Source organism: Apiospora aurea (assembly GCF_038362705.1).
Source record: "Apiospora aurea strain CBS 24483 chromosome Unknown utg000011l_segment0_segment0, whole genome shotgun sequence".
NCBI classification, from domain to species: Eukaryota; Fungi; Ascomycota; class Sordariomycetes; order Amphisphaeriales; family Apiosporaceae; genus Apiospora; species Apiospora aurea.
Genome location: NW_027117398.1, coordinates 61,656 through 87,952, shown reverse-complemented (window position 1 = coordinate 87,952; position 26,297 = coordinate 61,656). Strand labels below are relative to the sequence as shown.

The 26,297-nt window shown below is 57.4% G+C and overlaps 10 protein-coding genes across 10 annotated transcripts; 5 read left to right on the top strand and 5 right to left on the bottom strand.

Moving 5' to 3' along the window:
* Positions 1-1,692: 1,692 nt before the first annotated feature.
* PG986_015037 (uncharacterized protein) lies at positions 1,693-3,228 on the top strand (the record flags this gene model as incomplete). The annotated part of the gene is made up of 2 exons (XM_066851259.1): positions 1,693-2,042; positions 2,112-3,228. 2 exons carry the CDS (start codon positions 1,693-1,695, stop codon positions 3,226-3,228), a joined length of 1,467 nt encoding a protein of 488 aa, XP_066692348.1.
* A 4,662-nt stretch (positions 3,229-7,890) lies between these two features.
* On the top strand, positions 7,891-9,273 carry PG986_015036 (dhh phosphoesterase; the record flags this gene model as incomplete). Its single annotated transcript, XM_066851258.1, has 1 exon — positions 7,891-9,273. One exon carries the CDS (start codon positions 7,891-7,893, stop codon positions 9,271-9,273), a length of 1,383 nt encoding a protein of 460 aa, XP_066692347.1.
* Positions 9,274-10,257: 984 nt separating this feature from the next.
* PG986_015035 (uncharacterized protein) lies at positions 10,258-11,219 on the bottom strand (the record flags this gene model as incomplete). Its single annotated transcript, XM_066851257.1, has 3 exons — positions 10,258-10,638; positions 10,678-10,887; positions 11,172-11,219. The coding sequence occupies 3 exons, from the start codon at positions 11,217-11,219 to the stop codon at positions 10,258-10,260; spliced, it is 639 nt and encodes a 212-aa protein (XP_066692346.1).
* A 1,201-nt stretch (positions 11,220-12,420) lies between these two features.
* PG986_015034 (uncharacterized protein) lies at positions 12,421-12,945 on the bottom strand (the record flags this gene model as incomplete). The annotated part of the gene is made up of 2 exons (XM_066851256.1): positions 12,421-12,862; positions 12,923-12,945. 2 exons carry the CDS (start codon positions 12,943-12,945, stop codon positions 12,421-12,423), a joined length of 465 nt encoding a protein of 154 aa, XP_066692345.1.
* Positions 12,946-13,613: 668 nt separating this feature from the next.
* PG986_015033 (uncharacterized protein) lies at positions 13,614-14,163 on the top strand (the record flags this gene model as incomplete). The annotated part of the gene is made up of 2 exons (XM_066851255.1): positions 13,614-13,744; positions 13,815-14,163. The coding sequence occupies 2 exons, from the start codon at positions 13,614-13,616 to the stop codon at positions 14,161-14,163; spliced, it is 480 nt and encodes a 159-aa protein (XP_066692344.1).
* Positions 14,164-14,361: 198 nt separating this feature from the next.
* Positions 14,362-16,297, bottom strand: PG986_015032 (uncharacterized protein; the record flags this gene model as incomplete). The annotated part of the gene is given in 4 exon segments (XM_066851254.1): positions 14,362-15,042; positions 15,054-15,435; positions 15,568-16,029; positions 16,185-16,297. 4 exon segments carry the CDS (start codon positions 16,295-16,297, stop codon positions 14,362-14,364), a joined length of 1,638 nt encoding a protein of 545 aa, XP_066692343.1.
* A 1,999-nt stretch (positions 16,298-18,296) lies between these two features.
* Positions 18,297-19,665, top strand: PG986_015031 (uncharacterized protein; the record flags this gene model as incomplete). Its single annotated transcript, XM_066851253.1, has 2 exons — positions 18,297-19,044; positions 19,208-19,665. The coding sequence occupies 2 exons, from the start codon at positions 18,297-18,299 to the stop codon at positions 19,663-19,665; spliced, it is 1,206 nt and encodes a 401-aa protein (XP_066692342.1).
* A 331-nt stretch (positions 19,666-19,996) lies between these two features.
* On the bottom strand, positions 19,997-20,252 carry PG986_015030 (uncharacterized protein; the record flags this gene model as incomplete). The annotated part of the gene is made up of 2 exons (XM_066851252.1): positions 19,997-20,126; positions 20,161-20,252. The coding sequence occupies 2 exons, from the start codon at positions 20,250-20,252 to the stop codon at positions 19,997-19,999; spliced, it is 222 nt and encodes a 73-aa protein (XP_066692341.1).
* Positions 20,253-20,752: 500 nt separating this feature from the next.
* On the bottom strand, positions 20,753-22,649 carry PG986_015029 (uncharacterized protein; the record flags this gene model as incomplete). The annotated part of the gene is made up of 3 exons (XM_066851251.1): positions 20,753-21,826; positions 21,892-22,224; positions 22,254-22,649. The coding sequence occupies 3 exons, from the start codon at positions 22,647-22,649 to the stop codon at positions 20,753-20,755; spliced, it is 1,803 nt and encodes a 600-aa protein (XP_066692340.1).
* A 1,076-nt stretch (positions 22,650-23,725) lies between these two features.
* Positions 23,726-25,640, top strand: PG986_015028 (amidase; the record flags this gene model as incomplete). Its single annotated transcript, XM_066851250.1, has 5 exons — positions 23,726-24,016; positions 24,074-24,475; positions 24,536-24,603; positions 24,683-25,178; positions 25,242-25,640. The coding sequence occupies 5 exons, from the start codon at positions 23,726-23,728 to the stop codon at positions 25,638-25,640; spliced, it is 1,656 nt and encodes a 551-aa protein (XP_066692339.1).
* Between the last annotated feature and the right edge of the window lie 657 nt (positions 25,641-26,297).

Sequence of the window (26,297 nt, the reverse complement as noted above, 5' to 3'; positions counted from 1 at the left end):
GACCCTGCAAGAATTGGCGGCCGGTTCCCTACAATACTACAAGTAGCGAAATGTCAAGTGAAAGCGGCCGGCTCCAGCGACGAGCCTACACCCGTGACCGGTTTCTGTTCCGGCACCAAGGAAAATGGAAAGTCAGTCTTGGGGGTTGCACCAAGAGAGGACCTCCTGCCTGCTTGCCTGCCTGCCAGCCTGCCAGCTGCTGCGCTCCCTTTTGGGGGGGTGGGCACTCTCGCAGGATTCTTTGGCCGTCTAGAATGCCTTTCCGATCTCTCAGAGAGGGCCGGAGAGGGCCAGAGAGGGCCTCGTCTCCCTTCTTCCACTGAGCGTGCTTGGTCTCGAAAAAGCTTGGCCGAGATAAATAGTCGTATGCGCGATCGATCTGTCTGTACCGCGATGGGAAACAGAGTGCAGTCCCCATTAAACATCGCCTGTCAATTTCATTTCCGCGTGTCTTTCTCTGCAGCGAACAGCGGGGTTCATCTGGGTTCTGGTCTACTTCCTTGCTTGCCAGCCTGCCAAGTTTTTTGCTGTGCGGCTGTTTAGATGTCAAGCCTCTTGGCCCCTTTTTTTTCCTTCCCCCCAACTGCCAGGCGAAAAGGATGCTTGGCTGCTTGGTGGTAGGGCCCCAGGGCGACAGGAGAGCTGACGACTCCCACCCCCTGGGCTAGCGCGCTGGATGGAGAATGGGTACGAGGGCACGAAAAGCGAAAAGCCTAGGTTTGTTTTAGGCCCAGTGACGGTGTCTCTGCTTGATTCTCATAGGGTGCTTGACCCCCTGTTCACCCTGCACTGTACCTGGCCCTAAGCCTGTTTTTCTCTTGCTGCCCTCTTTTTTTCCTCTCTCTTTCTTCGGACGAGCCAAGCCTTTCAGCCCGACCCTCCGAGCGCAATGCCCCTGCACCCACAATCTGCAGGCCGATGCGATGGGAAGGGGGTGGGCATGGGTGAGGTGTGGTGTGGTGGAATTGGCGCTCGCTCGCTCGCGGGCCTGCATCGTTCAAGCGTCTGGCCCCTGGGCTGGATTGCGCGCCCATATTCATTCAACACCCGCTCCTTAGCGTCAGTGGCGCGTACCTGGCAGAGTGCCAGTGCCCTGATTGGACTGATGCACACCCACACCACCGGCCTGGGTGCTAATGTAAGCCCCCCCTCGGCGTGTTCGAGTGGATGGGAGGGGACGGGGGACTGGCCCTGGGCCTGCTGCTGGGCAGAGACACAGAGAGACAGGACAGAACAGCGAGAGACTAGGGTCGGCCTGTAAGTAATACATAACAGCCCGGCCTGCTCGCTGCCAGCCCTCCTTTTCTCCCTTCCCTGGTCTCTTGCCTCACCGATCTACATATCTCCTTGTGGTTCGCCCAGCTGTTTGTTTGTGTTGTTTCCCGCCCACGCTCTTTGTCTTAGCAACTGCAATCGCTGTGTCGGCTGAGCCCGTACTCTCATTTCAAACCCAAAGTGAATACTCTTTGTGTGTGCTGTCATCCATTCTTTAGGACATCACCCCCTTCGAGTTCCACTCGCTTCAAAGCAACAATACAATACCTGTCACTTGACTCGATTCCAAGTCAACAATCGATCGTTTCTCTCTTTAAGGTGCTCAGGTAACACCTCGCGACACATCCCACCACATTCTTTCAGAGGTTCAAACGCAAACACACACAACTCTACGTTTATCCACACCCACAAATCAAAATGAGATTTTCCAGAATCGCCTCGGCCGCCCCCCTGGTGGCCCTGGCCGCCGCCGCCCCCAACGAGCGCACCTTTGCCGTCCTCCGCTTCAACGGCGATGGCTTCATGACCGAGGGCCGCGTCGACCCCATCGTCAACCCCGGCGAGCTGTCCGCTCACCACCACGGTATCATGGGTGGTAGCAACTTCGGCAAGACCGTCAACAAGGAGGACCTGCTCGACTCCAAGTGCACCACCGCCAAGATCGCCAACGACAAGTCCAACTACTGGGTCCCGACCCTGTGGTTCCAGTCTCCCACCAACGGCACTCTGTACAAGGTTCCCCTCTGGTACATGAACGTCTACTACTTGTAAGTCTTCATCGATGGCCTGTCACGTACCGGGTATGCCCAAAACAGAAACTAACGTGCAGCCTCCAGCTTCGAGCCCACCGACGACAAGGTCGTGGCCTTCCCTCCTGGTCTGAAGATGCTCGTCGGCGACCCGGCGACGCGTGATCCCCCCGCGTTCGGCGGCGGCACCAACCTGGTCAAGAACGACAAGCCCATCCAGCCCATCCAGTTCACCTGCCCGCGCGTGGACAACAACGCGCCCTTGTACCCGGCCAACTCGAACGGCAAGACGGCCGGCATGGCGGACCCCAACAACAAGGGCGTCGGCGCCGGCTTCCCCATGGTCGAGTGCGACGGCTTCGCCTCCCCTCTCCGCCAGGACATCCACTTCCCCTCGTGCTACAACCCCAAGGCCGGCCTCGACGACTACGAGAACAACATGGCCTGGCCCACCGAGGAGAACTGGAAGCAGAACTGCCCCGAGGGCTGGATCCACGTCCCCCACATCTTCTTCGAGGTCTACTGGAACACGCCCCTCTTCGTCAACGAGTGGTCCCACGACGGCACCAGCCAGCCCTTTGTCTTCTCCAACGGCGACGCCACCGGCTACTCCTCGCACGGTGACTTCTTGGCCGGCTGGGACGTCGACACCCTCCAGACCATCATCGACACCTGCAACGCCGGCGACATCGGCATGGACAAGTGCCCCAACATCCCCGGCGGCCTGAACACCGACAACGACTGCCACATCACCCTCGACGACGACTCCGGCCTCGCCAACTCCCGCGTCGCCCACGACGGCTTCCAGAAGCTGCCCGGCAACAACAAGGTCACCGGCTGGGGCAAGGGCGGCGTCAGCGGCGGCAGCGTCGCTCCCCCCGCCGACGAGTCTCCCGTTAACCCCGCGAACCCCGCCCCCAGCAAGGCTTCTTCCGGCGGTGCCGCTGCTGCCGTCCCCTTCAAGGCCGCCGTCGCCAAGGAGCCCAAGGCTTCCTCGGCCTCGCCTGCCGCCCCTGCCACCACCGAGGCCCCCGCTAGCCCAGCCGAGGGCGGTGCCGACGGCGACATGAAGACGGTCTGGGACGTCGTCACCGTCACCGAGCTCACCACCGAGTTCGCGCCCGAGGCCACCGCCCCGGCCAAGCGTGAGGTGCACGACCACATGGCCCGCCACATCAACCGTCGCAACCGCCGCTCTTCCTAAGCGAGAGGAGGTAATGGAAGGCAACACTTTTTCTTGTATTGCAATATTAGGGAAAAGGGGGGCGCAACTTTATAACTAGACCGGGTTTTACTACTCTTTTCCCCAACCCCTCAAGGAGGTCTTTCAGCGGGTCAAGGTTGGATGGTTGGTTCTTGTTGATTATATATATCTTATTTTTTTTATTTTGCAAAACACGCTGCTTGTTTTTGGGTATGCCACGACGTCTCACGATTAAAAAACCAAGCTTCTTTTGGGCAGATACCGGTTCGGACACTGCCCGTCACATTCTATATCGCTTCTGTACTGTATAGTCTTTAGTATCCTTTTGTTCTCTTCTGCCTTGGAGCTGTCTACATACATTTCGACATGTTCCCGGCTTCAATTTGGGGGATCGCCTTCTTCGCCCCTCACTTGATGGGATGGATAGATGCGAGTCTCAATCAAATCAATAAGCAAATTCAAACTACCACTAGTCTTTCTTCTTGTGAAGTCTTCCATGTGAACTATGCTCGTCATTTCCTGATACGGACGCTCCGTAGTAATGCTACTACTAGATATACTGATTGAACCCAGGCCGTTGTCGGAATAAGCTTTGGACGCATGTAACACCCGCCGCCAGGGATCTCAGCATATGCGACCGCTACGGGGACGAACCTAGACTCATGCATGTGTGACGAATCCCTACTGCATCTTGAATGTTTATTGCTCCTTGAAGCCAACCTCTGGGGAGCAAACTGTCGATCTTGTGGTACGTGGGTTGGGCTGACAGGTGCTTACTGTGAAAACGGGATTCACATAAAGCAAGGGAGAACGGGAACGGGCGGGACGGGAGTCAATCTGGCATCATTGCACTCCTACGATCTGTGTACCTGACGATCGTTTCATCTTGATAAGCCAACAATTGCTTCCAATCACGGGCAGTCTACCGACCCTACCAATGACAGTAGAATGCCATCGCGCAGACAACCTGTGCTCATGAGTCTGCGATGCTCGGGGGGGGAGGGGTGCCTCTGCCCCTGCCCCTGCAGAACTGGGTCGCCCGCTCAATTTTTCAACATTCCTCCGGCGAATTGACATCGACGGGAAGGTCGTCATTACAAGTTTCCCCCCAGCAACCAGCAGTCTTTTCAATTCTTTGAGCAAAAATAGTCCAACCCCTGTCTTGTCGTGCTCTCCCGCCTGCATCAAGGGGATCAATCCGAGCTTTCCTCCGGTCCCCTCGCGATCTGCCGCGTCCCCTACCGCCCACAACGTGCACTCGCCCACCCCGCCGGACCTCCTTGCTTCAAGCTCGGGACTTCGGCCGCAGAGAGCCGATAGTCCGGTCCGGGATTATTTGGATCTCTACCTTGAAGTTCCTGCCACACAGACACTCTCGCGCGTTGACCCGCGGTTTCCGTGAAACAGCTACAAACGCCACGTCTCGGTATAGCGCTACAATCATTGCGTGTCACTGCGGCTTATGCCAGTCCAACCCAGGGGCTCGGTCACGCGTAGCAGTCAGTCAATGACTCAGCAAACGCTTTTCAGGCACATCCGCCGAGGACAGACTGCCTACCTAACAGTCCCATGCCGGTGAAAGGGCGCTGCTACGGGTCACGTAGTGCGTCTCCGGCGCCGTTTTGTCACGCTAAGGGGTGTCTGATGCCAATGTTATCCAACTGGTCCGCTTCATAACGTCTGTATCGCTATATGACCACGGTGTATACAAGGCAATCTCACATGGCTTCTACTGTTTGCTCCTACGCACTAGAGTTTCCTTCCCCTAGTAGAGTATCCACTTCGGGATGACCTCCGACCTCGCCTCCTCCTTCCTTTCTCGTTTCCGACCATTAGGTATGCCTACCCGCACCAAGCCACAAAGCCGTCTTTGATATGGGCGAAATATATACGACCGCAAGGAGGGATCCCGTCACCAACAAACTCACCCCAGCGGATTTAGCTCAGTTGGGAGAGCGCCAGACTGAAGATCCAAACTTCATCAGAATATCTGGAGGTCATGTGGTAAGCAACCCATTGCTTACAACCGGGAACAAACATATCCGAGTCAGTTATCACTAACAAGACTCCGTAGTTCGATCCACATAAGCCGCATTCATTTTTTTTTTTTTTTTGTTTCTGTTTTGCATCTCTTGCCTACCGGTATCTGTTAAGCACCCTATATATTTGGTTATTTGCAAGTTAACGTCGCAGCGTCGCCGCGTATCGGACGGTGCTCACCCATCCTAGGGGTATATAGCGTGTCCGCTACGGGTAATCCGTAGACTGTCGATCTAAGATACATGTTAATGTCCATACCGACCGGGAAAATTTCTCAAGCATCACGGAGGTCAGCCAGAAGGCGCAGAATACACTTCTGATCTCAAAATCACATGTATACAATTATAAAATAGATGGATGGATAAGTAGCACGTCTCATACCCCTCGGGAGGTCGGAGCGGCTCACGTCGCACCCCAGACGTTGAATAATACAATAACGGCAAATCTGCCAAGCATCTTCTTGTTGTCGGGCAGAACCCCTTTTAGTGCTGTTGCTATACTCCTACCTAGATACTCACCCATCGTGTTAGTTGCTCCACAGACCAAGGCGAGAGGAAGCATCTGCTGCTTATGTTTCTTTCCTCTCTCTCTCTCTTTCTCTTCTTTTTGCCCCTTTGCGGCCGAAATAGGCCAGCATTGTCTGACATACATGGTGCAAGTGAAGAACAACCACTATAACAACATTTGGAAAATTTCGTATCCAATGTAGCGCCGGTCAAGTAGACTTTCAGGTAAAGCACAAACTGTCATCCGACAAGATGCTCGCATAAGCACGTGTCTTGATGCACTTACAAGTACGCGATCAAGAACTAGAGACGCATGACTCTTCAGAGTAAGTCATGGGGATAGCCATGGGGCTTTGGGGCGCATCAGCTGTCCGTTCGTCTGAAATGTCGGCAGTAAGAGGGTGCCTTTTATTGTTGGGCTACGGAGCAATGTATCACATTACACGCGCGGCTGTGAGACGGGTTTTTGGAAGGGAAAACGGGAGCCTGCCGTGACGGGCATGGGAACTTTGTTAGGGACAATACCAAAAAGGGGGGTGGTCAGGGCAAAGAACGTGTTGGCTGCTTATGTTTTGGGGCCTAGGATAACGAGGAAGACATCACTGGGATTTCTCAGTGTCACCATGAGCTACTCGATGAATCCGACAGTCCACCTGCGCATTTGTGTAACTTGTGCAGTCACTCTAGGATCACGGCTTAGCACGGCTATAGTCCTGAAGCTTCATGGTCGTCGTTGTATTGAAAAATCCGATGGGTAACATAAACCGATCCCCCCCAGTTCTTCCAATAATGTGCGACCGCCATGCAGCGCTGGAGCCATTCGTCCATCTGGGCGAGTATGCGATGGCACAGATGAACCTCGACCATTTGGAGGGCTCTATTGAAGATTTCGGGCGTGGCTTTTGTCCCCAGCCCAGATCTCGGCTTTCCCTGCACTCTGACAGACAGAGTTGTTGAAGGAAGATGCGAGAACCTGTGACGAGGTGGAAGGGAAAAACCCCCCATGAATGATCATGAGCGTCGTGGGCATGGGCCGCTCATGGGTTGCCCAGGCTCAAAGGTTGTAATCAAACATAAGCATCTCAGTGAATGAGGTCCACAACGGGCTGGGTCGAATGGTTGGGAAACCGTCATGTCCGGCAGCTCGTGGCAAGGACTGACCGAAACACAGCAGGTGATGCGAAAGAGTATATCAAAGGCAGCCCCCCGGGGAAAGATGTTTGCCGCCAATATCTGTCACCAGCGAGTCTCTGGCTCCCTCTCGTCTTCGGCTCCAATTTCCTCACGCCAAACGTTTCGGCTCGAGTAGCCTATGAGGCAACCGAAAAAAACCCTGTCGTTCTTCATTTTTAGAGCAACCGATAGCTGATGTCTCGTTTCAGGACATCTCCGAAACCCAAACCGCGTCTCGGGAAGGGCCGGATTCCCACTCGGTACGAGGCCAGCATCCCGGGCATGGGGGCGCTGGACAAACACTCGATTAAGCATCTCGCCGTCCAACCTTATGCCCGCCCGCCTCATCTTCGTCTGAACTTCCATGCGGGTGCTAATCAATGTTGTTTTCAGCCCGCAAGACGCAAGGTACGCCGGCCAATCAGGGTTTGCATCGCGCCCATGTGACATCACTGAGCCGAGCTTGGACTGTCCCGCACTTTTTCCCTACTGCTGCAGTACTAAATTCTAGGTTAACCTATCATTCACTGCCTCAAGGCGATGCCGCAGATGCAAATGCAATGCAATGAAACTCTTGACCTCGGGGCCCCATCCACGAGGACGAGTCAAGTGCCGTCTGCGTGTGGAAACGGCATCCCACAATGCAAGCAAAATGCAAGCAAGATGCGTTTTATTCCAGCCTTTGTAGACGACGGAAACAAATCACAACTACGCAAGCGAGAACGTGCCTCCTGCGTCTGTGGCTTTAGCGCGTCAAATGACGGGCGCCACATGGCTGATGCTTTTCCAGTTGGTTCCCGGTTTCTTGTCGTCAAACGTCAGCGTCAGCCCTGGAATTTCGATGTCGAGCTCGGCTTTTATGTAGCTCTCGCTTCCCGTGTTGACATTCCTCGACTCCTCTCTCCTTCTCTCCATCCTGCTTCTTTTCGGCGGTTGCCCCATCATGCGCATCTCTCATCCCTCCACAGTCACCGGCGTGCTTGCTGCAGTCTTGGCAGCCACGGCCGCTAATGCGAGCGCGCCCCAGCAAGTAATCATGAAGGCCAGGCCCGATGCAACGCTGGCGGCGGCGCGCCCCAAGGAGACCGGGGTCGGCCACTTCAGCGAATGGTCGCGCGAGAACAAGCGGCAGTTCCTCATCGACTGGCAGAAGGAGCGCTCGTCGGAATGGATTCTGGTCATGGGCAACGAGGGCGGCGACCTCGACTCGATGACGTCGGCCCTGACCTGGGCCTACCACCTGCAGCACTCCACCCAGAACGACACCCACCCCGTCAAGGCCATCGCCCTGCTGCAGACGCCCACCGACGCCCTGGACCTGCGCCCGGAGAACAAGCTGGCCCTCGACAACTCCAAGATGAGCTCTGGGCACTCGGACCTGCTCACCCTCGACGAGCTGCCCGAGGACCCAGACACGCTGGCCGAGGCCATCAAGGGCATCGTGCTCGTCGACCACCCCATCCCGCTGCGCAAGTGGCGCAAGGCCCCCATCCTCAGCATCTTCGACCACCACAAGGACAGCGGCGCCGGCCAGGACGCCCAGCCGCGCGTCTTTGAGAAGGTGGCCAGCTGCACGTCCCTGGTGGCGCGCCAGATGCTGGACGAGCTGGAGAAGCTGCCCGAGGAGTACCACATGCCGCACGAGCTGCTCGAGCTCATCCTGTCGGCCATCGCCATCGACTCGGGCGGCCTCGAGAGCGCGACCAAGGAGGACGACAGGATCGCCAAGCGGGTGCTGGCGCGCAGCAACTGGCGCGAGTCGGACCTGCACGACAAGATGGAGGACTTGGCCAAGACGCTCAAGGACGCCAAGAAGGACCTAGACCACCTCGGCCTGCGCGACCTGCTGCGGCGCGACTGGAAGGGCGACCTGGTGGACACGCCGAGCCCGCGCACGCCGACCGTCAGCCTCGGCTTCTCGTCGATCCCCTACTCGATGGACGAGCAGATCAAGAACAAGACCGAGTTCGGCGAGCTGTTCGACTGGTTCGCCATCGAGGCCGCCTGGACGGCGCAGGTGGGCGCCGACATCAGCATCGCGCTCAACAAGTACAAGACGCGCGACGCCAAGGGCAAGAAGCAGAAGATCCGCGAGATTGTGCTCTGCGTGCGGACCGACGTGCGCATCAACGCGAACCAGGCCGACTCGCTCTTCGAGACCGTCTCCCGGGCCATCGAGGCGGACCAGTCGTTGGATGTCAAGCGCTGGCACCGGGCCGACGAGCTAGGCACCCGGCAGATGGTCTGGACGCACGAGCAGGAGGAGGCGGGGCGCAAGGTCATCCGGCCCCTTGTCGAGGCGGCGGTTGAGGCATGGGACATGTAATTACTTGAGCTCTTCTTGGGAGGCATGATAGAGTGTTAGCTGCATCCGATATCCGTGTATGTGATTTATAGAACACTGCGTTATGAACTACAAATTTGCTCAGTCATGGTCGTGACAATGTGACGAAGGACTACGCGGGATAAGCAGCTTGGGGCCAGGGAGTCTCAGGGAGGGCCAGGGAGGTCGGAAAAGACATCCGCAGCCCCGCATTCACAATGCCTGTCAGCATCGCGGCCACTTGCATGACAAGCATGGTGCGCCTCCTTCCAGTTGTCGTTAGCCGTTACTAGGCAGCAACTGATCAGCCGCAGCCCTGCTTTGCTGGCCCCAGGCATTCGGAATCGTCAATGGCCAGTTTGGTTTCCCCCTCACGGCCGCCTAGCAACCGGAAAGCAGGTTTCCATACACTGCTTTAACATGGCTTCGGCTACATTTGCAGACCTCAATGCCGACGTGCTCCACATGTTAGTCGACGAACTACTTGATCCGTACCGCCCGAGTTTGCCTCCCAACATCGCCATCATACTGCAAACCCGCCTTTTGGAAATCGTCTGCCTTAACAGAAACACGTACAGCGCCTTGCGAAACCGGCTGTATCGAGACATCCATGTCTCCACCACCCGGTCCCTCGCTCTGCTGGCGAGGACGTTACTGGAACGGAGGGACTTGCGGGCGCTACCTCGTTCTTTCACCTCGGTGCCCAAGAAATGGAACAAGAAGGTATCGGGCATGGATGAGGCTCTCTGGGCCGAGATGAGGCGCCCTTTCATGGGTGATGATGCTAGCTATCGAGTACTGGAGGTCATCGCCAACAGCCCCTGCACAGACGGGCACGGCCGGGTGCCCATCTCGAGCCTGTTCATGGCGGCCCTCCATCTTATGACGGGCCTGCAGTCGATCGTTATCAACCAGCCTCTCGCGGTGGACGTAACGACAGCCGAGCAGCACGGATGGCTGTCCGACCTGGCGACATCAATCCGGCAACTAGCAAACGGTGATGATGACTCCGGGGACAGCCACCAGCAGCCCCGTCGGCCCCTGCGGCGTTTCGCCCTCACCATAAAGAAGCTGAGCCCGCGCGTCTCGCTCCAGATCCTCCTCATCGACAACATGGCCGCGACGCTCGAGGACCTGTCCCTCGACTTCGGCAAAGACGACAACTTCTGGGCCATCCAGCTGAGCCCCGAACTCGTGTTCCCGAACGTGGCCCGTCTCAAGCTCACCATGGTGGACCACCGACATCTCAGCATCTCGGCCCGGATTCCCGAGCTCTGCAAGCGTTGCCCCAAACTGAAGGAGCTGTGGCTCCGGCAGGCGACCTTCCCGGCGATCGTCGAGCAGGCCTTGCAGAATTGTAAGGGGACGCTACGGCGGCTCCGGCTCGACATCGTGGGGCGCAGTTACTCGTTTCCGCTGCCCTCCTGCCTGCTCCAGCTGTCGAGGCTCGAGCACCTCAGCACCGACGTCGGCGTGCTGTGGCCGGAACTCGTGACCGGGCGGGTCAATCCCGAGCCCGACGTCCCTCTCGATGACGTCTTGCCGCGATCCCTCAAGAGCCTCCACCTCGCGTACGGGTGGCGGTGGTCGGACCGCTTTTGCGCCGAGGGGCGGGTCCTACCGCGGATAGCGGCGGATCTCGTGCGGTTCGTGGAGGATAAGAGTGCCTGTGTTTCTAGGAGGAGTCGTCTGTTCCCGCGCTTCGAGGAGTTGGGGTGGCGGGAGAAGGAACGCTGGAAGCAGTGGAGGTGCTGCTGCTGCGGTGGGCAGGATAAGGCGCTCGCAGGGCTGGGGCCGGCGTGCGAGGAGAATGGGATACGGTTCGCCGTTAGCTAGATTGGAAGGCCGCTTCGTCGAAGAAATAGAAATACCCATGCCCATGCTCATTTGTTAAAACGTACCTTGGGGAGTCGAGTCCCAATGGCATTGCCCTTCATTTCCACATACATAGGGAGATCACGTCAGCGGAGACCAAGCGTTCTCCCCCTTCCAGCAAATCAACACTGCCTACTCCAACATGGTAACTTTCAGGATCACGAATTGCTCTTCAAACTGGCTTGTTAATAATGCTATTAGGTTCATGATGAGAGTTTCATTCAGTTCCGAGCTCGGACGTCTTCTACTTGGACGATCTCATCGTCCATCACGAATCGACCAAGTCCGTTCCCCGCTTCTTCTACAGAATCGGGTCTAACAGTATCGTATGAGGGGATGAGGGGAAGTGTCCGAGGTGCTGGACCGAACGGGTATGTGCCTAGATTGCTGTGTTGGTGTTGGTTGTTCCTACGGCGAATGCTGCCCCCTGAATGCAAGGGATGATGCCAAGCAAATCCTCCTACCCATATGCAGACCTATCTGGGTACACAAATACCACTCAAGATGGCAGAAGCAACCTAAAGGCGTCGCAGGTATGGCATGTTTGTCCCCGCCGCCGAGAGCGAACCAACTACCAACGGCGCGGGGTTCCAAGCCCCTGGATACTCCGCTGTACAGCAGATAAACACATGGCAGCAAGCCGTTTTGTAAACCCTTTCAGATCACAACCGCAGACCTCCCGGACAGACAATTGTGCCCACTTCCCTTTCCAAATTTCCTTGTATCACTAGTTGCACTTGCTCATCCCACACCAAGGCCATCTTCTGATCTGCCATTATCCGTCTTTCGCCGAGAGAGGAAAAATAGAAGCAACCTACAATAAGACCGAGCATCCGCGCCAGAACACGACCATCTACCTGGCCGAGCGACCAGAGTACGGCATCGTCCCCGGCAAGACCTTAGGCAGAGGCGGGTTTCCACTTCATGGTACATTGTTGTCCCATTCAACGATGGGCCATATGATCTACGAGTTTATACTGACTATGATCCCACTGCATACTAGGGAGACAAAAAAGAAGAAGAAAACCAGTGCATCAAAACCGGCAGCGGAGATTCTATGCATTGAGTCATTGCCACCAACCTAGAGACTGCCAGGTCTGAACCTGACATAGCAGGTTCAGCAGGTCCCGAACCAAATGTCACAAACTACCAACTTGCAGAGCGTTGAGATCATTGCCGGGCCTATCCGGAGCAGACTCCTCGCTCCGAATGGCCGTCGCGGCTACCAGACTCGGGATAGCACGACGCTCAGAGAGGCGGTGCTGTGTGACTCTACTAAACATCGTCGTGAGTTGATATTGCAATACCAGGGTATACTAGAGGAAACACCGGTACCATCGCCTCGATGGGCTCGGATCTTGCGCCAGTAAACGGATTCACGTCGAAATCATCCACCAACACCCAGAGCATGATATCTGTTTTCGCAAGCAAGAGTTCTTCCTCGGTTCCGAGACCCCTGCTTGCTAAACACGACTTCCTCTCACGCAAGTACAACAGGGCAGAAGTGCGCAGTCGCGACGAAGGCGGCCGCCTTCCATCGGCACCCGGATCACGGCACCGCGTCCTGGTTCTGGAGTGATAGTTACCCGCAGTACTGCAGCAATACGAACCGTTCGTGGCCGTTGGAGCTGGCAATGCATCGGGAGGGCGACCTTGGAATTCGATAAAGGGCGACTGCACCATAGACAGCATGCCAGGTTCCGGTGCAGCCACCGTCCTGTCGCGAGGGGATGTCGTTGTGTCCTGTGCATTGCATGGGCCATGTCACTCGGCATACATAGTTGCCGCAGTATCCGCCATGGCGGGTAAAAGCAGGGAGGTGAAGTTCGCTCTCCGCGGCATTATCCCGCCACGATTGAGATAGTCCACAAGGAGAGAACGTGGTCGCATGATGTGGAAGCGATCTCGACCAACTTTCTTTTTCTGGTATCTCTCAATAGTAGTATGAGGTAGCTCCGTCTGTCTAGGGATACGTGTGATCCTATTCGTGCGATTAGCCAGGCACGGATCCAGCCCCGCCGGCCGTTGAACAGGGGCAGGGGCTTGGACAAGGACGGCTCTGCCGGTATGCCTGCCCTCTCCACATTCCCTGCATACACGGGATAGGCCAGCGCCATTGAGCGACGTTTTCTCATCACGTGAGGCCAAGACGTTCCATCGGGCCATTGAATACGAGATTTGCCCACACCCGTCTCCGCTTCCACGCCGTCATGGACCCCACCATGGTGGCATTCTCGCCAGGGAACACAGCGGCTCGGCTTGCCGAGGCCTTTTGTTATGCGGTCATCACAGAAAAGTAAGTAGCAAGCAGCAAGCGACAGGTGCGAAGTAGGTATATAAGGCGCCCGAGGAGCGCCCCCAACGGAAGGAAAGATCAGCTCTCTCCTCACTCACTCGCCCATCAGCTTATCAACTCTACCTACATACTTCAGTCCAATCACCAAACAGTCAATTCAAAAACCGTCAAGATGAAGTTCTTCGCCACTGCCCTCGCTGCTGCCGCCGCCGTCTCCGGTGCCGCAGTCAAGCGCGACGAATTCACCGACTTCCGCGTGTCCAGCTTCGCGGCCGAATGCTCTCCCCACAGCGTCATGTGCCAGTAAGTCCTTGCCATCCTCTGTGTCTCAAGTCAGTTCACAAAAGGTCAATGCACTAACCAACAACAACAGCTACTCCTTCGACGTCTACCGCCCCGGCACCATGGAGACGGCCCCCGGCGCCCACTGCTCCGCCGACGTCCTGGGCAACCCGGACGGCACCCTGCCCGAGGTCCGCGACGGCAAGTGCGAGAACTCGGGCCGCACCTGGGACATGCTCCGCTTCGGCTCCGGCATCATCTTCTCCATCTCCACCGCCGTCAGCCCCCACAGCAACACCACCGGCGCCTACCTGCTCGTCAACTCCAACCTCAAGATGCAGGACGAGAAGACCTCCATCGTCCAGAAGTACATCGGCACCCCCCGACTTCGACCTGAAACGCCTGTAGAGGACCAGTGCACGAGTGCGAGAGCAAGATAAGGGGAGGGGAAATCTTACGGAAATGATGACTATGTACACGAATGCTATGTAAACCTAAACTAGTAATCTAATGTCAAATCACAATATTCAAGTCTCTGCGCCTAGGAGAGCCGGTGACGTTGATAAAAGTGCAATACCGCTTTCGCAGAGCTGGAACATCGGATTCCTGTAACAGCCCTCAACCCCATCTTCGAAAAACTATCTGTATGTCGAGTTCCTCCCCGTCATTGGGCCCTCGGGTGTTTGGATCTCTACTTCCGGCCGCCCTCTTGAGTCCCTCTGGCCGCGTTCCTCGTTGTCTTCCGTCACCAAGGCAAAAGTCTTCTCCGACGGGTGCAAGTTCACAGTCCACTTCACGTCGCCATCGAACCCCTCGCGGTTCGTGATCTCCACTTCCACGTCGTGGTCCGGCTGCATGACGACGGCCGCGGCATTGCTCTTCAGCGTCGAGGGATGCGTCCATACGCTACTGCCGCTCCCGCTGCCGCCGCCCCCCGCGGGCCTCATGTCAAAGCGCGCCACGAACAGGGCGACGACGGTCAGGATCTCGTTGGTGGCGAGGTGGCGGCCGGGGCAGAGCGTCTTGCCGCCGCCGAAGGCGCGGAAGCACGCGTCGCCACCGGGCCGGTTCTGTTTGTTCTCGGCCAGGAACCGCCGGGGATCGAACTCGGCCGCGCCGGGGCCCCAGAGCCCTGTGTCCTGGTGGATGACGCGGCTCGGCATCTGCAGCATGGCGCCCTTCGTGAGCAGGTAGCCTTCCAGGTAGGTGTCCTCCATGACCTCGCGGACCGACGTGCCGATCGAGGTGTAGCGGAGACCCTCCTGGTAGGAAGACAAGAGAAGAGGGCATCGCTCTTTCAGGGTGGTGATGTCGAGGGTCTTGAGGGTACTGGTACTGCTGCCGCCCCCTCCACGCTCGCGCTCGCTATGGATGTGGTCTCGGTGCAAGCATCGATCTCCTTCCTGATCTCCTCGACAAGGCCCGGGCTCGAGTGGAGCAGCAGAAGGGTCCAAAAGGCCGAGGGGGCAGTATTGACCAAGATGGCAATCGAGCCGCCGACCTCCCAGCGGGCCATGTCCTCGAGCGGCACGTGGTTGTCGACTTCGGCCTGATACCGCATTTGCGCCAGCGCCGAGCCCTTTTGTACGCCTCCTGCCCGGTAGTAGGCCTCGAAAGCCTCGGCGACTCTGTCCCGAGCCGCGATGGGCTTCCGGGCGGTGAGCCAGGGGAGAACTCCGACCAAGATTGACATGATGCCGCTTTCAAACTCCCTAAGCCGCCACGTCAACGGCCAGTCGCGGTCTTCCAGAATAAGGGTGTAGACACATGAAGAAGGGAGAAAAGGGGCAAAAGAAAAAGAAAACCAGATTAAAAATTAAACGAATTGCAAAGTATCGACATACCAGAACGCGTCGGCAATGGACTTGTCTTCGTATGGGCTCAGGGGCCCGTATACCGACCGGGTGGTGGCCGCGGTGATGGACTCTCTCAGCCACGCGTACAAGCCCAACTTCCGGGACTCCCCGCTGGCCGGCTGCAGTTCGTCGAGCGACATTGCGATCTCGTGGATCATGCTGCGGTTCATGTCGTCGAGTAGCGGGCCCGGCTTCAGGGCCTCGTGCATGGCGGCGTACGACTCCATCATGAGGCCGTGGCCGCCCTCGTCCCCGTTCACATTCCTGGCCAGGATGGCCTGCGCCGCCTGGCTGGCCCCGCAGACGGTGGAGGCGAACTTGGCCTCCACCGGTAGGAAGGCCAGCACCCGGGGTATCTTCTGCACCTTCTGGATGATCTCGGGCTTCGTCACCACGTACAGCTTTCGGCCCGGGAGCGTCAGGGTGAAGATGGGCGCATCAGTCTGCGTACTTCCGGAGAAGATGAAGGGTGTGTTTCAGCTCGGGCCCTGATTGTTGGTGGGTTGATTGGTACCGCTGAAGAATCAATGCATTTGGCATCTTACTTCACATGTGGATGCATTTCGATTTGTTGCAAAAAAGGGGGCGTCGGGCCAGTGGCTTACCTAAGTTCCACATAGTAGTTAAATTTGCTCTTCATCATCCCCAACAAATGGCCAACGATTGGCAGTGACGAGGGAGCCAGTGGCGGCTCACGGGGGTCGTGACCACCAAACATGTTTGCGCCAAAGAATTTCAGAAATTTTGGAGTAGGATGATGCTTTCGCCAGCAGGAGTGAACAGGCAGACGACAGTTGCCAACGTGGAGAAAGACATATCGGAGCAATGTCGCGTGGCGGGAGAAGAAGAAGAGCAACTCGTTTGCTCTCCAGTGAAACATGGGGAGTTGTGCTGCAGAATTCGTAACCTGTGTCACTACAAACTCTGTGTGACGAATCGGCAAATAAGCGAGAGGAGGGCGGGGGCGGGGAGGCTAGAACCCGAACTGACGGTGACAGGTGCCGGCTTACCTCCCTCACATCGAGGCTCGGCAGCTTTTTGCGTGTACGTGTAACCTGAAGCAGCCTGCAGCAGCCAGGGTGTCCTCATCCAAGCTTCGTTCGGCATCCCTGAGCCGGGACCGCACCTGGCCCTATGGCTGGTCGCGGCTCTGGATTGCCTGGGCTTTGGGGACGGGGCGATCGCACGAGATCGGGGTGGAAGTAAACCGAGAATAGAATACGGTTGACCAACTCTCTCCTGCTTACTTCTCTATATTTTGTCTCTTCTTCGTACTGCCGTGTCTCCTCGTCTTTGCACAAGCTTGCATGCGCATCTGCAGGGTGTTATTGACATGGTGCAAAAGGACCGGTTGCCCGGATTGGGCCTAACCATGTCATTACCGGCGACCCGGAAATCACCCGACGGATCCTGGCGGCCCGACCCGGCTACGTGCGCAGCCCCTGGTTCGACTCGGCGCGCATCGACCCCCATATCCCCAGCATCGTGTCAGAACGCGACCCCAAGAAGCACGGTCGCATCAGAGCCAAACTGGCACCCAATGTAAGCAGAATTAACGCGACCTCATTGCGACTAAGCGCCCTGGGCGACGAGACCGGCGTGGGTCGCCTCATGGGGGTATGTGCTCTATCTATATCTATCTCTGCCTCTAATGGTGATGGTTTCGACTGACTCTGGTCTGCACGACAGATCGTCCACCAGGTGGCAGAGAAGCGCGACAAAGAGGAGGAAAGCTACTCTAACGACATCACCGGCAAAGACGGCATTCGCCTCGTCGTTCCGTAACGGGCTACTTGGTATGCAGTGCTCTTCCTGAAATCATATTTATTCTGACTCTTTGTATCTCACTGACGCTGTTCGCCACTCAGCATGACCGCACCCGACGTGATTTCTGGAGTTGTTCCCCAGATTCAGTGGTGGGGCAGTCTGCAGCCTCAATTGTGGGGTGAGGTTCGGACAATCGAGCAATCGAGCAATCAAAACGCACAGACCACATGATCCAATCACCTTTCCTGCTCACCTATTTGAGTACTCCACTACCCCCCCCAACCAACCAGCCTTCCAATTGTCAGCCTTTTTTTCTGCCTCAGGCCCTCTTTTCTTTTTCCCTTTCGCATCCATTCAACCAAGCAATCCACCAACCTTCCATCCTTCACATCCATCTCCATCTCCATTTCATCAACCCAACCTCGGAGTCGCAATCGACACCAACAACAACACAACACAGGGTCAGTCCTAATGGAACGTCACGCGAAAGTGGACTTCCGCCGTACCTGCTGGACCATCGCGGCGCGTCGCTCGTCCATGTAGTTTGGTCTTCCGCAACCAGGGCCGTTTAAATGCCGCTTTCTACCCAACGAGTGCGCTCGTTGGAAGAACCGGGGCTCTGGGAGGCTCTCGTCACCGTCAACACGCGAAAGCGGTTGGCACCGTCGGCACGCGAAAGCGGCCGGCGGACGACGAGACGCCGGGCAGCGGGAACTATCTACTGGCAATGGCGCGTGTCCGTGGTGGGTTGGCTAGGGAGGGGGATGCAACATGGCCGCTGTTTTTCTCTCTCTCTCTTCTTTTCCTCCCTGTCGTCGTCGGCACCCAAGTGATCAGTGCGGTCCGGTTCAGCGATTGATTACGGATAAGGCGCGAGGCACGGAGCTTGTGTGGTCTGCCAATTGCGAGTTGTACTACTAACCTGCTACCAAACGATCTAGGCACCTGCTATGGACCTGTCCACGGCCTCCGAGGCCTCTGACGCTCCTCCTCCCGAGCCCGCTGTGATCCCCGACCAAGACATCAAGGTGGAGAATGCGCCTGCAATCGTCAGGTGGCGCGATAGCAATGGCGCAAGCAAGCGGTTGACCTCTCCAGTCGCGACACCGTTAGGACTTGTCATCGATTACGACGCCGCGAAGGGCTCTGCCTGCCTCAAGCTCCAAGCTGCCATCAAGATGAAACGATCCGCCGCCACGTCCCGCATTTTCCTGTCAATCAAGCCCAGTCAAATAAGAGCAATAACTTGCGACTGCGACGACGACGACGACAAGGACCGCCTGGAAGAAGAACAGGCCCATAGCCGCGACGCGTCCGACGATCTACAATGTCGCGTGCAGTCTCTCCATCTCGAGCTCGACAGTCCACCCACCCTCATTGCGCCGATCGAACATCCCTTCCAGAGTTTGCGACGCAGTTCACAAGAGTTATGGACCGAATGGAACGAGTTCGCAAGGAGCACAACGCGCTTGGTCGTCTACTTTTCGGTGGAAGCGCTACCTCGGGAGCGCCTTTTATATCTCTGCGAGAAGGTTCCTCGACTGGCGTCACCACGCGACGATCTGGCCAGTCTCTACGGCGGACGCGGTGGTTTGGTTGTCAACAGTGCCCAAGAAGTTGCCGATGCACCTCCGGCCTACACAGAGCAAAGCACGAGTAGCATTTGCAAGGCCCAGCCGCCCCTCGCCCTCTCTCCTAGTGAGTAGCCCGGCGTTTCCCCCAACCCCACCATGATTCTGACCCTAGCTTCAGGACGAGAAGCGTCACCCTCGAAAAAGCGACGTCGCGCGCCGAGCAGCTCCGATGCCGAGGCTGCCCCAGAAAAAACAGCAATCTGCTTCCCGGCCCGAGCGTCCACCAGAAACGGTTCTCGAGGGCATTCAACGTTCACTGGACATGCAAAACATGATGCTCGCCAAGATTCTCGAACGCGTGGAAAGAATGGAAGGGCGACTCGAGGCGCTTGAATCAAGGGACCTGACCGATGACGTTCAGACGTGCATGGAGCCTCTGCTAGAACCGCTCTGGGACGAGCTGGACTCTCGGATTGTGGCGAGCGAGGACAAGACGCACGACTACGTCAAGGACACGGTGGACGAAGCGGTGAACGAGAAGGTCGGGGACTTGCCGGAGCTTGTGCACGAGTACTTCCAGGAAGATGAGGGCCGCGGTCTGCTTCATGACGCCATCAGCGAGGCTGTCGCGGAAACGGTGGCCGACGTGGTCAGCGAGCGGGATGAGCGGATACGGGAGGACACGATGAACTTTCTGAGGAGTAGGCCCTTCACGGCGCAGTTTTCATTCAATGACATCGGATGACGACCAAACCCGTTCCACGGCTAAAGACTAGGTCATATGATCCGTGACGACCGCCTTCTGCCACAGACTATCCATTCATTCGAGTAAACGCTCAATTTCCATATACTCGAATGAGCAAACACCGACGTATGTAACAGTGCATGTACCAGCACAGCGAGGGCAAGCGGCCAACCAGAATAATAATAATAGAGAACTTGTAACGGTAAAGTGAATGGCAAGATGGTATTCCACTACTCGCCTTTCCCCTTCGCTGCAGTTCTTCCTCCATTGACTGTACTGTGAAGGTCTCACCCCAACAATATCCCACAAGCTTCACCAAGTGCCAGGACAGCTATCCACCGCCCATGGTCTTGCAAATCAGCTTCCCCTGATCATCCATCTTGACCCGGCCGATTAAGGTTTGGGGCTTGCAGTGCTCATTCACGAGGCGCATGGCCGCATCGAACTCGTCGCCGCGCCAGCTGGTTGTCCTTGCCGCCGAAGTCGTGAACGTACGAGACCGAGCCGCCGACCTTGAAGGCCCAAAGGGGCGCTCCCGGGATCATGCCGCCCAAGTCGTAGGTGCGGTTGACGGAGTCCTTGCTCATGGGTAAGCTTGGTTCCCTGCAACAGGAAATGCCTCTTCAGGTTTAGGTTGGTGAGAAGCCATCTCTCATCAATCAATCCGTCGTCGCTTACGCCGCCGCCTACTACCAGTCATGCGCTTCTGCTCGCAGGAATGTACTTCCTCGCCCACGACATGACCCGGCTCTGGTCACTGGCCATGCGTCGCCATGAACTTCTAGTAGCAAAAGAACCCTGGACAGCCTGGTACTAGATGGACGCTGTGGATGTCGAAAGTCCAGGATCCCTTCAGCAAGCTGGCAAAAGAAGTAAGTTGGGTTACCATATCTAACTCATAACTCATTGTACTTATCACAAACGCGGAAGCGATGAATTATATGCCATGTAGAAAGGATCATGATGAGATGGTCCGTCATCGAGTGCATCTCACGCCATAAGAGAAACCCGAGCTCAATCGAGACCGAGACAACATTTGGAACACGATAGCATCAATGGCCAACGAGGTAAGAAAGAACGCCATTCCTCATAAATGCGGTAGAATGGCACTGGAAAGCCCACCAACCACCTCCTTCGCCGCCCGCTCGCCACTCCGCACCGCCCCCTCCATGTACCCCTTCCAGTCCCCGGCCGTCTCGGTCCCAGCGAAATGCAGGTTCCCCAAGGGCTCACGCAGCGACGCAGATCCGAGCGTATCCAGCACCCCCGGCGGCAAGCTCGCGCAGGGACAGCCGTAGCCCGCCCATCGGTCGTCAGTCCAGTCATACTTGAGCACCTCGACGAAGTTGCTGTCAACGGCCGCCCGGTCGGCGTAAATAACCCCGAGCTGCTCGAGAAGCTTCTCGTTGCGCTCGGCCTCGGGAAGGGCGGCCCATGCTTGACCGGGAGGCCCGCTCATGAAGCATGTCAGGGCGTACTTGTCGTCGGCGGGACTGCTGGTGTCGCGTATCACGCTGGCAGGCCCGACGAAGGACTGCGCGAGGCCGCAGAGGCCCTTGGCGACCCAAAAGGGGGTTTTGAAGACGACGATGGCTTTGGTGTAGAAGCCGTAGCCGGCAGATTGGGACCAGGCTTCTTTGGCGGGATGCAGTCGGGGCGTGAAATCGATGTGGCCCAGAGCCGGGCTGGGGACCGTGGTGATGACTTTGCGGACCCTGTACGTCGCACCATCTGTATCGCCGATTTCAACGTAGCTCGGTCCATCCTGGACGACGCGCGCGACCGGCTGGTGGAGCCGCACCGTGCCGGCAGGAAGGTCCCTCGCGAGAGCCTCGGCGAAAGACTGGGTGCCCTGGCGGACACGCAGGTGCTGGCCCCCGCCTTTCCGATCGGAGCGCATCTGCAGCAGGCCGCCGCCGGACCTGCAGTAGTTGAGGAAGAACAGCGCCGACATGTCGGACGGCTCCACGCCCAACATGGCGCGGGTCCAGACGGCTGCGGTGGCCAGGCTGGTCTCGCTGGCGCCGCGCGACCGCAGGTACGCCTCGAACGTCAGGGCGTCGAGCTCCGTGCTTTTCGGGGCGAAGGTGTCGAGGGCTTGGCAGTCTGCTTCGCACATGTCTCTAATGCGAGCGACGTCTTCCAGAGTGGCCTGGTCGAACTGGAGGGAGAAGCTTTTGGTTAGGTTTGACCGGCGTGGTTCTGGAAATTCTCGGGCTGACTTACTTGTGGAAGTTCGCCGTAGGGGAATGTGGATGCTTTCCCATCGAAGCCCTGGAGTACGCAATTGCCAGTGGTGTTCTGCTCTATGAGTTCCAGCTTGTACCGTTGGGCCAGGGCAATCATCTTGGTCTGGTTGACATCATTGATCCACGCCGCCCCCATCTCGGCGATACCTTGGCCACCCGAAAGAGGCTGACTCCACGTCTTGCCGCCCACGCGGTCGCGGGCCTCTAGAACGACACAGGACAGTCCGGCGCCAAGGATTTCATGGGCCGCAGTCAGACCTGCGAGGCCTGCGCCGACGATGGCCACATCAACGGTCTCGGGGGGTTTTGACTAGTGGGAGCTGGCAAAGATGCGGACACTTCAGGACACGCGATGACGGCGTCCACCTCGAAGAGCAAGCCGGGTGCGGCCAACTGGGTGACTGGCACCAACGTGATGGCCGGACGATGGCCCTTGAGGAAGCGCTGGATAGGCCGCGCATGCTTTCTTTGGACCGGGTCGTAGTCGACAATGTAAAGGGTCAGCTTCGCGATGTCCTGCACGGCGGCGCCGGCGGCGATGAGGATCTTGCGCAGGTGCAGCAAGGCGAGGTGGATCTGGGACGCGTAGTCGGCGGGGACGGCGCCATCCTTGGCAGTGCCGACCTGACCGGAGACGTGGATCCGGCGGGAGCTGTTGCCCCGGATGATGGTGGCGGGGGCGTAGTACGCCTTGGACGTGTTGGCCTGATCAAGGCTTTTGATTCGGGTTGCCATTGTCGTAGATTTCTAGCATGAGGGAGATCCGAGCTCCGAGTAATTGAATGCCGTCTAAGGGTGCATGGGGTTCCAGGCGGCAATCAATCACGAGCATAGATCACCTGGTCCTGAGCGTAAAACCCGATATAAATGAAGATAGCAGACTCCGACACTCGGTGAACGAGCGCCGCTGCCGGCTCAGCGAGGCATGCCAAGGGGTCAAAGTAGGGGAGGATGGGGTGCCTGGGGTGCCGGAGGTGAGCCGTCTCTGGAAACTGCCAAATCCGGATAATATAATCAGCCCGATCGGGCCCAGCGCGATGCAGCGCGATAACATCCGTCCGTCCTCCACTGCGTCTGCGCGGGGGGGCGGCAGCTCCGATCAGGCGTCACAGACGGAGCACGGTTCGAATGGTTGAGGCCATAAGCAGACCGGAGGAGTCACTATCTGTCGGCTTGGAGCCAAGGTGGGATTTTGGGGCAAAAGACATAAGAGGAAACCCCTCCTGAGCAGCATCACCCCTCCCCCCCTCACTCAGACCTTGGATGCAGGTCGCTCGGCACTTTCCCGTAAGTTCACTAGCGCCGCCACCATCGTACTCTATTGTAACCTCAGAGTATTCAACACGTCAGCAGGGATGGGGAAACACAAGAAGGAAGCGATAAGAATGGAAGATAAGGGATAGCAAGTCGGGTGCAGCATAGTGTACCACGACCGCGAAGAAGAACAGCTCTGACATCATGTAGTGAGGGTGGGCCATTGAAAAAAGGACAAGGAGCATTGCGGATCGGAGATAAAAAGAGTCGGGCATGGTTTTAGTGTGTCTCGCATGCCCGGGCCTCGGCCAGCTTATCAGTCGTTGGTTTTCGTGAACCCCCGGCTTGGACGGGCTTGGCAACACAAACGCCATGACAGGGGTCCGAGCCCAAGTGATACCGTCGGGCGCCCTTTTGTGCATATCTACCTAGGTAGGCAAAACAAAGGAAGTTGGAAGAAGCATTCCACCCAACGGAAAACCGCCATTGCATCGCTTTCTGACCAAGTCGAAAACTCCTTTGTTCTCCCCACATCTGCGTCCCTACGCCGAACCAACATGGGCAGTCTCGTACACCTACAGAGCTGGGAGGAAAAGGCCGGATGGGCAAGAGCACAGCGAGATGCCTCCCTTGCCAAGGTCGAGCCGGAACTCGGCGGCGTTCCGGATGCGCACAACATGCCCCTAAGCTCCCAGGACCTGCCCAAGGCCGTCTTGACGCCCCGGGAAATCGAAATAACGGAGCAATACACCATCACGAAGCTGTTGGGACTTCTCCGCAAGAGGAAGATCAAGGTGGAAGAAGTCGCTCGCGCCTTTCTGCGGAGAGCGGCGTTGGCGCAAGCTGCTGTACTTATACCCCATGACCATCAGAGCAACAAAGCATCGCGGCTGATCTGATCCTAGACAAACTGCCTCACCGAGCTCCTCTGGGACGAGGCCATTGAGCGGGCAAAACATCTCGACTCCTTGCCCGAGCCGCGCGGCGCGCTCTTCGGCCTGCCCATCTCGACCAAGGAGCACCATGGCATGGTGGGGGCCATGGGCAAAAACAAAGCCGTTACCACGTCGGCCTCGTTCGTGGCCTGGGTCGGCAGGGAGCACGGCGGCTCCAACTTGCTGTACGACACCTTCTGGGACCAGGGCTGCGTCTTCTTCGCCCGGACGACGCAGCCGCAGACCATCATGCACTTGGAGACGGAGAGCAACGTCTACGGGAAGACGGTCAACCCCTACAACCGGGAACTCACCTCGGGCGGTAGCAGTGGGGGCGAGTCTGCACTGATAGGAATGCGCGGCAGCATCTTGGTGAGTGGACTGTCTTCTTGTTCCTTGAATCCGATCTGTGCATTGCTGACCCCTAACTAGGGCGTGGGAGGCGACATAGGAGGGAGTATCCGCTGCCCAGCTGCACATGTTGGCATATACGGTTTCAAGTAAGTGACAGGGCGCGGGGTTTTCCTTCCTTTGGTAGTTGCCACGGGTAGCTGACATTGCGTCCGAATGCGGACCGAGTATCAAACGCGTCGGCACCACCGGCTTCCGGACCCCGGGCGCCGGCAAGGAGACCATCTCGGGCTGCCCGGGCCCCATGACGGTGGACCGCGACGGGCTGGAGCTCTTCATGAAGGTGGCGCTGTCGGCCAAGCCCTGGCGGGTGGAGCCGTCGCTCACGGTCAAGGAGTGGACGCCCTACACGTTCACGAGGCCGCCCAAGATTGCCGTCCAGTGGTGGGATGGCGTCGTGCGGCCTCATCCGCCCATGACCCGTGCTCTGAGAGAGGTGGCGGAGGCTTGCAGAAAAGCAGGGATGGAGGTGGTCGATTGGGACTGTGAAGGGTTGAGTCACCAGAAGGGCTGGGACATCTTGTCGGCTCTGTATTGGCCGGACGGCGGGAAGGAGGTTCTAGGCTTGATCAAAGAAAGTGGCGAGCCCATTCTGCCGCTCACCAAGTTCATCATACACGAACAGCCGACTGTCAAGGAACTGACGCAACACGAGCTTTGGCAGGTAAGTCCTCCATCCACCAAGTCCTCCTTGGGCTGATTGAACGGTCTTGCTAACCTATCCCAGCTCTGCGTCAAGCGGGACGAATACCGCGCCCGGTACGCCCAGGCGTGGTCCCAGACTGGAGACGGCGGCAATCGCGAGGTTGACGTGATCCTCTGCCCACCGTCCTTCGGTGCTGCTACCCCCCACGGACAATCGCGCTACTGGGGATACACAGCGCATTGGAACCTCTTGGACTATCCCGCCGCCGTATTTCCTGCCACCAAGGTCGACCCTGCCCTGGATATCAAGGATCTGAGCTATGTCCCCAAGAATAGCCAGGATAGGTTCGTGTACGACATGTATAGCCCCGAGAGGTTCCGCAATGCGCCGGTGAGCTTGCAGGTCGTCGGCAGGAGACAGGAGGACGAGAAGGTCCTCGCGGCGTTGGTCGAGATTGAACGGGCGATGGGTCGGGCATGAAAGGGCAGCATGGTACAGTCACATATCGAATAGGACGAGGGAATAAGTAGAATGACTGGAAAAGAAGAGAATTCACGAGTCCAATCTTTCTCTCATCACCACAGATTGCATGTACGACAGTAGCAGGGGTTGCGACATCCAATCACTGACCGAGGATTTGAAATCCGAGCAGGCGACTGCAATTGGTCGAGCAGGAGAAACCTGGGATCGTCGGTCGTTTGGGCCGTGCCATTGAGAGATTCCAAGTCGATACCAAACGTCTTCTCTCCCTTTGCACTCCATCCCAAATGCGCCGAACTACTACACATCTACGTCTTTCCCGGATATGCCGCCAACTCACACCAGAGCGACGGCTCGCTGGTGGAACCATGGGACAATATACAGGCGGGTGACGGGTGTGCCGCTTATGGGCGGACCCCCCCTTATCTCGCCATTGTCGGGGTTCCCCGCTCCAGGGTTCCATTTCCGTCCGATCTGGAGAAAGTGCCAGCCCACATTCTCGGCTGGTAGGGAACTGATTATCTCGAGATAACATATCGCCCTCTATCGCAGCCCCAGAGATTGATGCACTTGGCATCCCGAGTAAAGAGGCAAAGGGATCCCGATACCCCGTTGATACGGGAGCCAAAGAGATACCGGATGTTCTGGGCCACATTT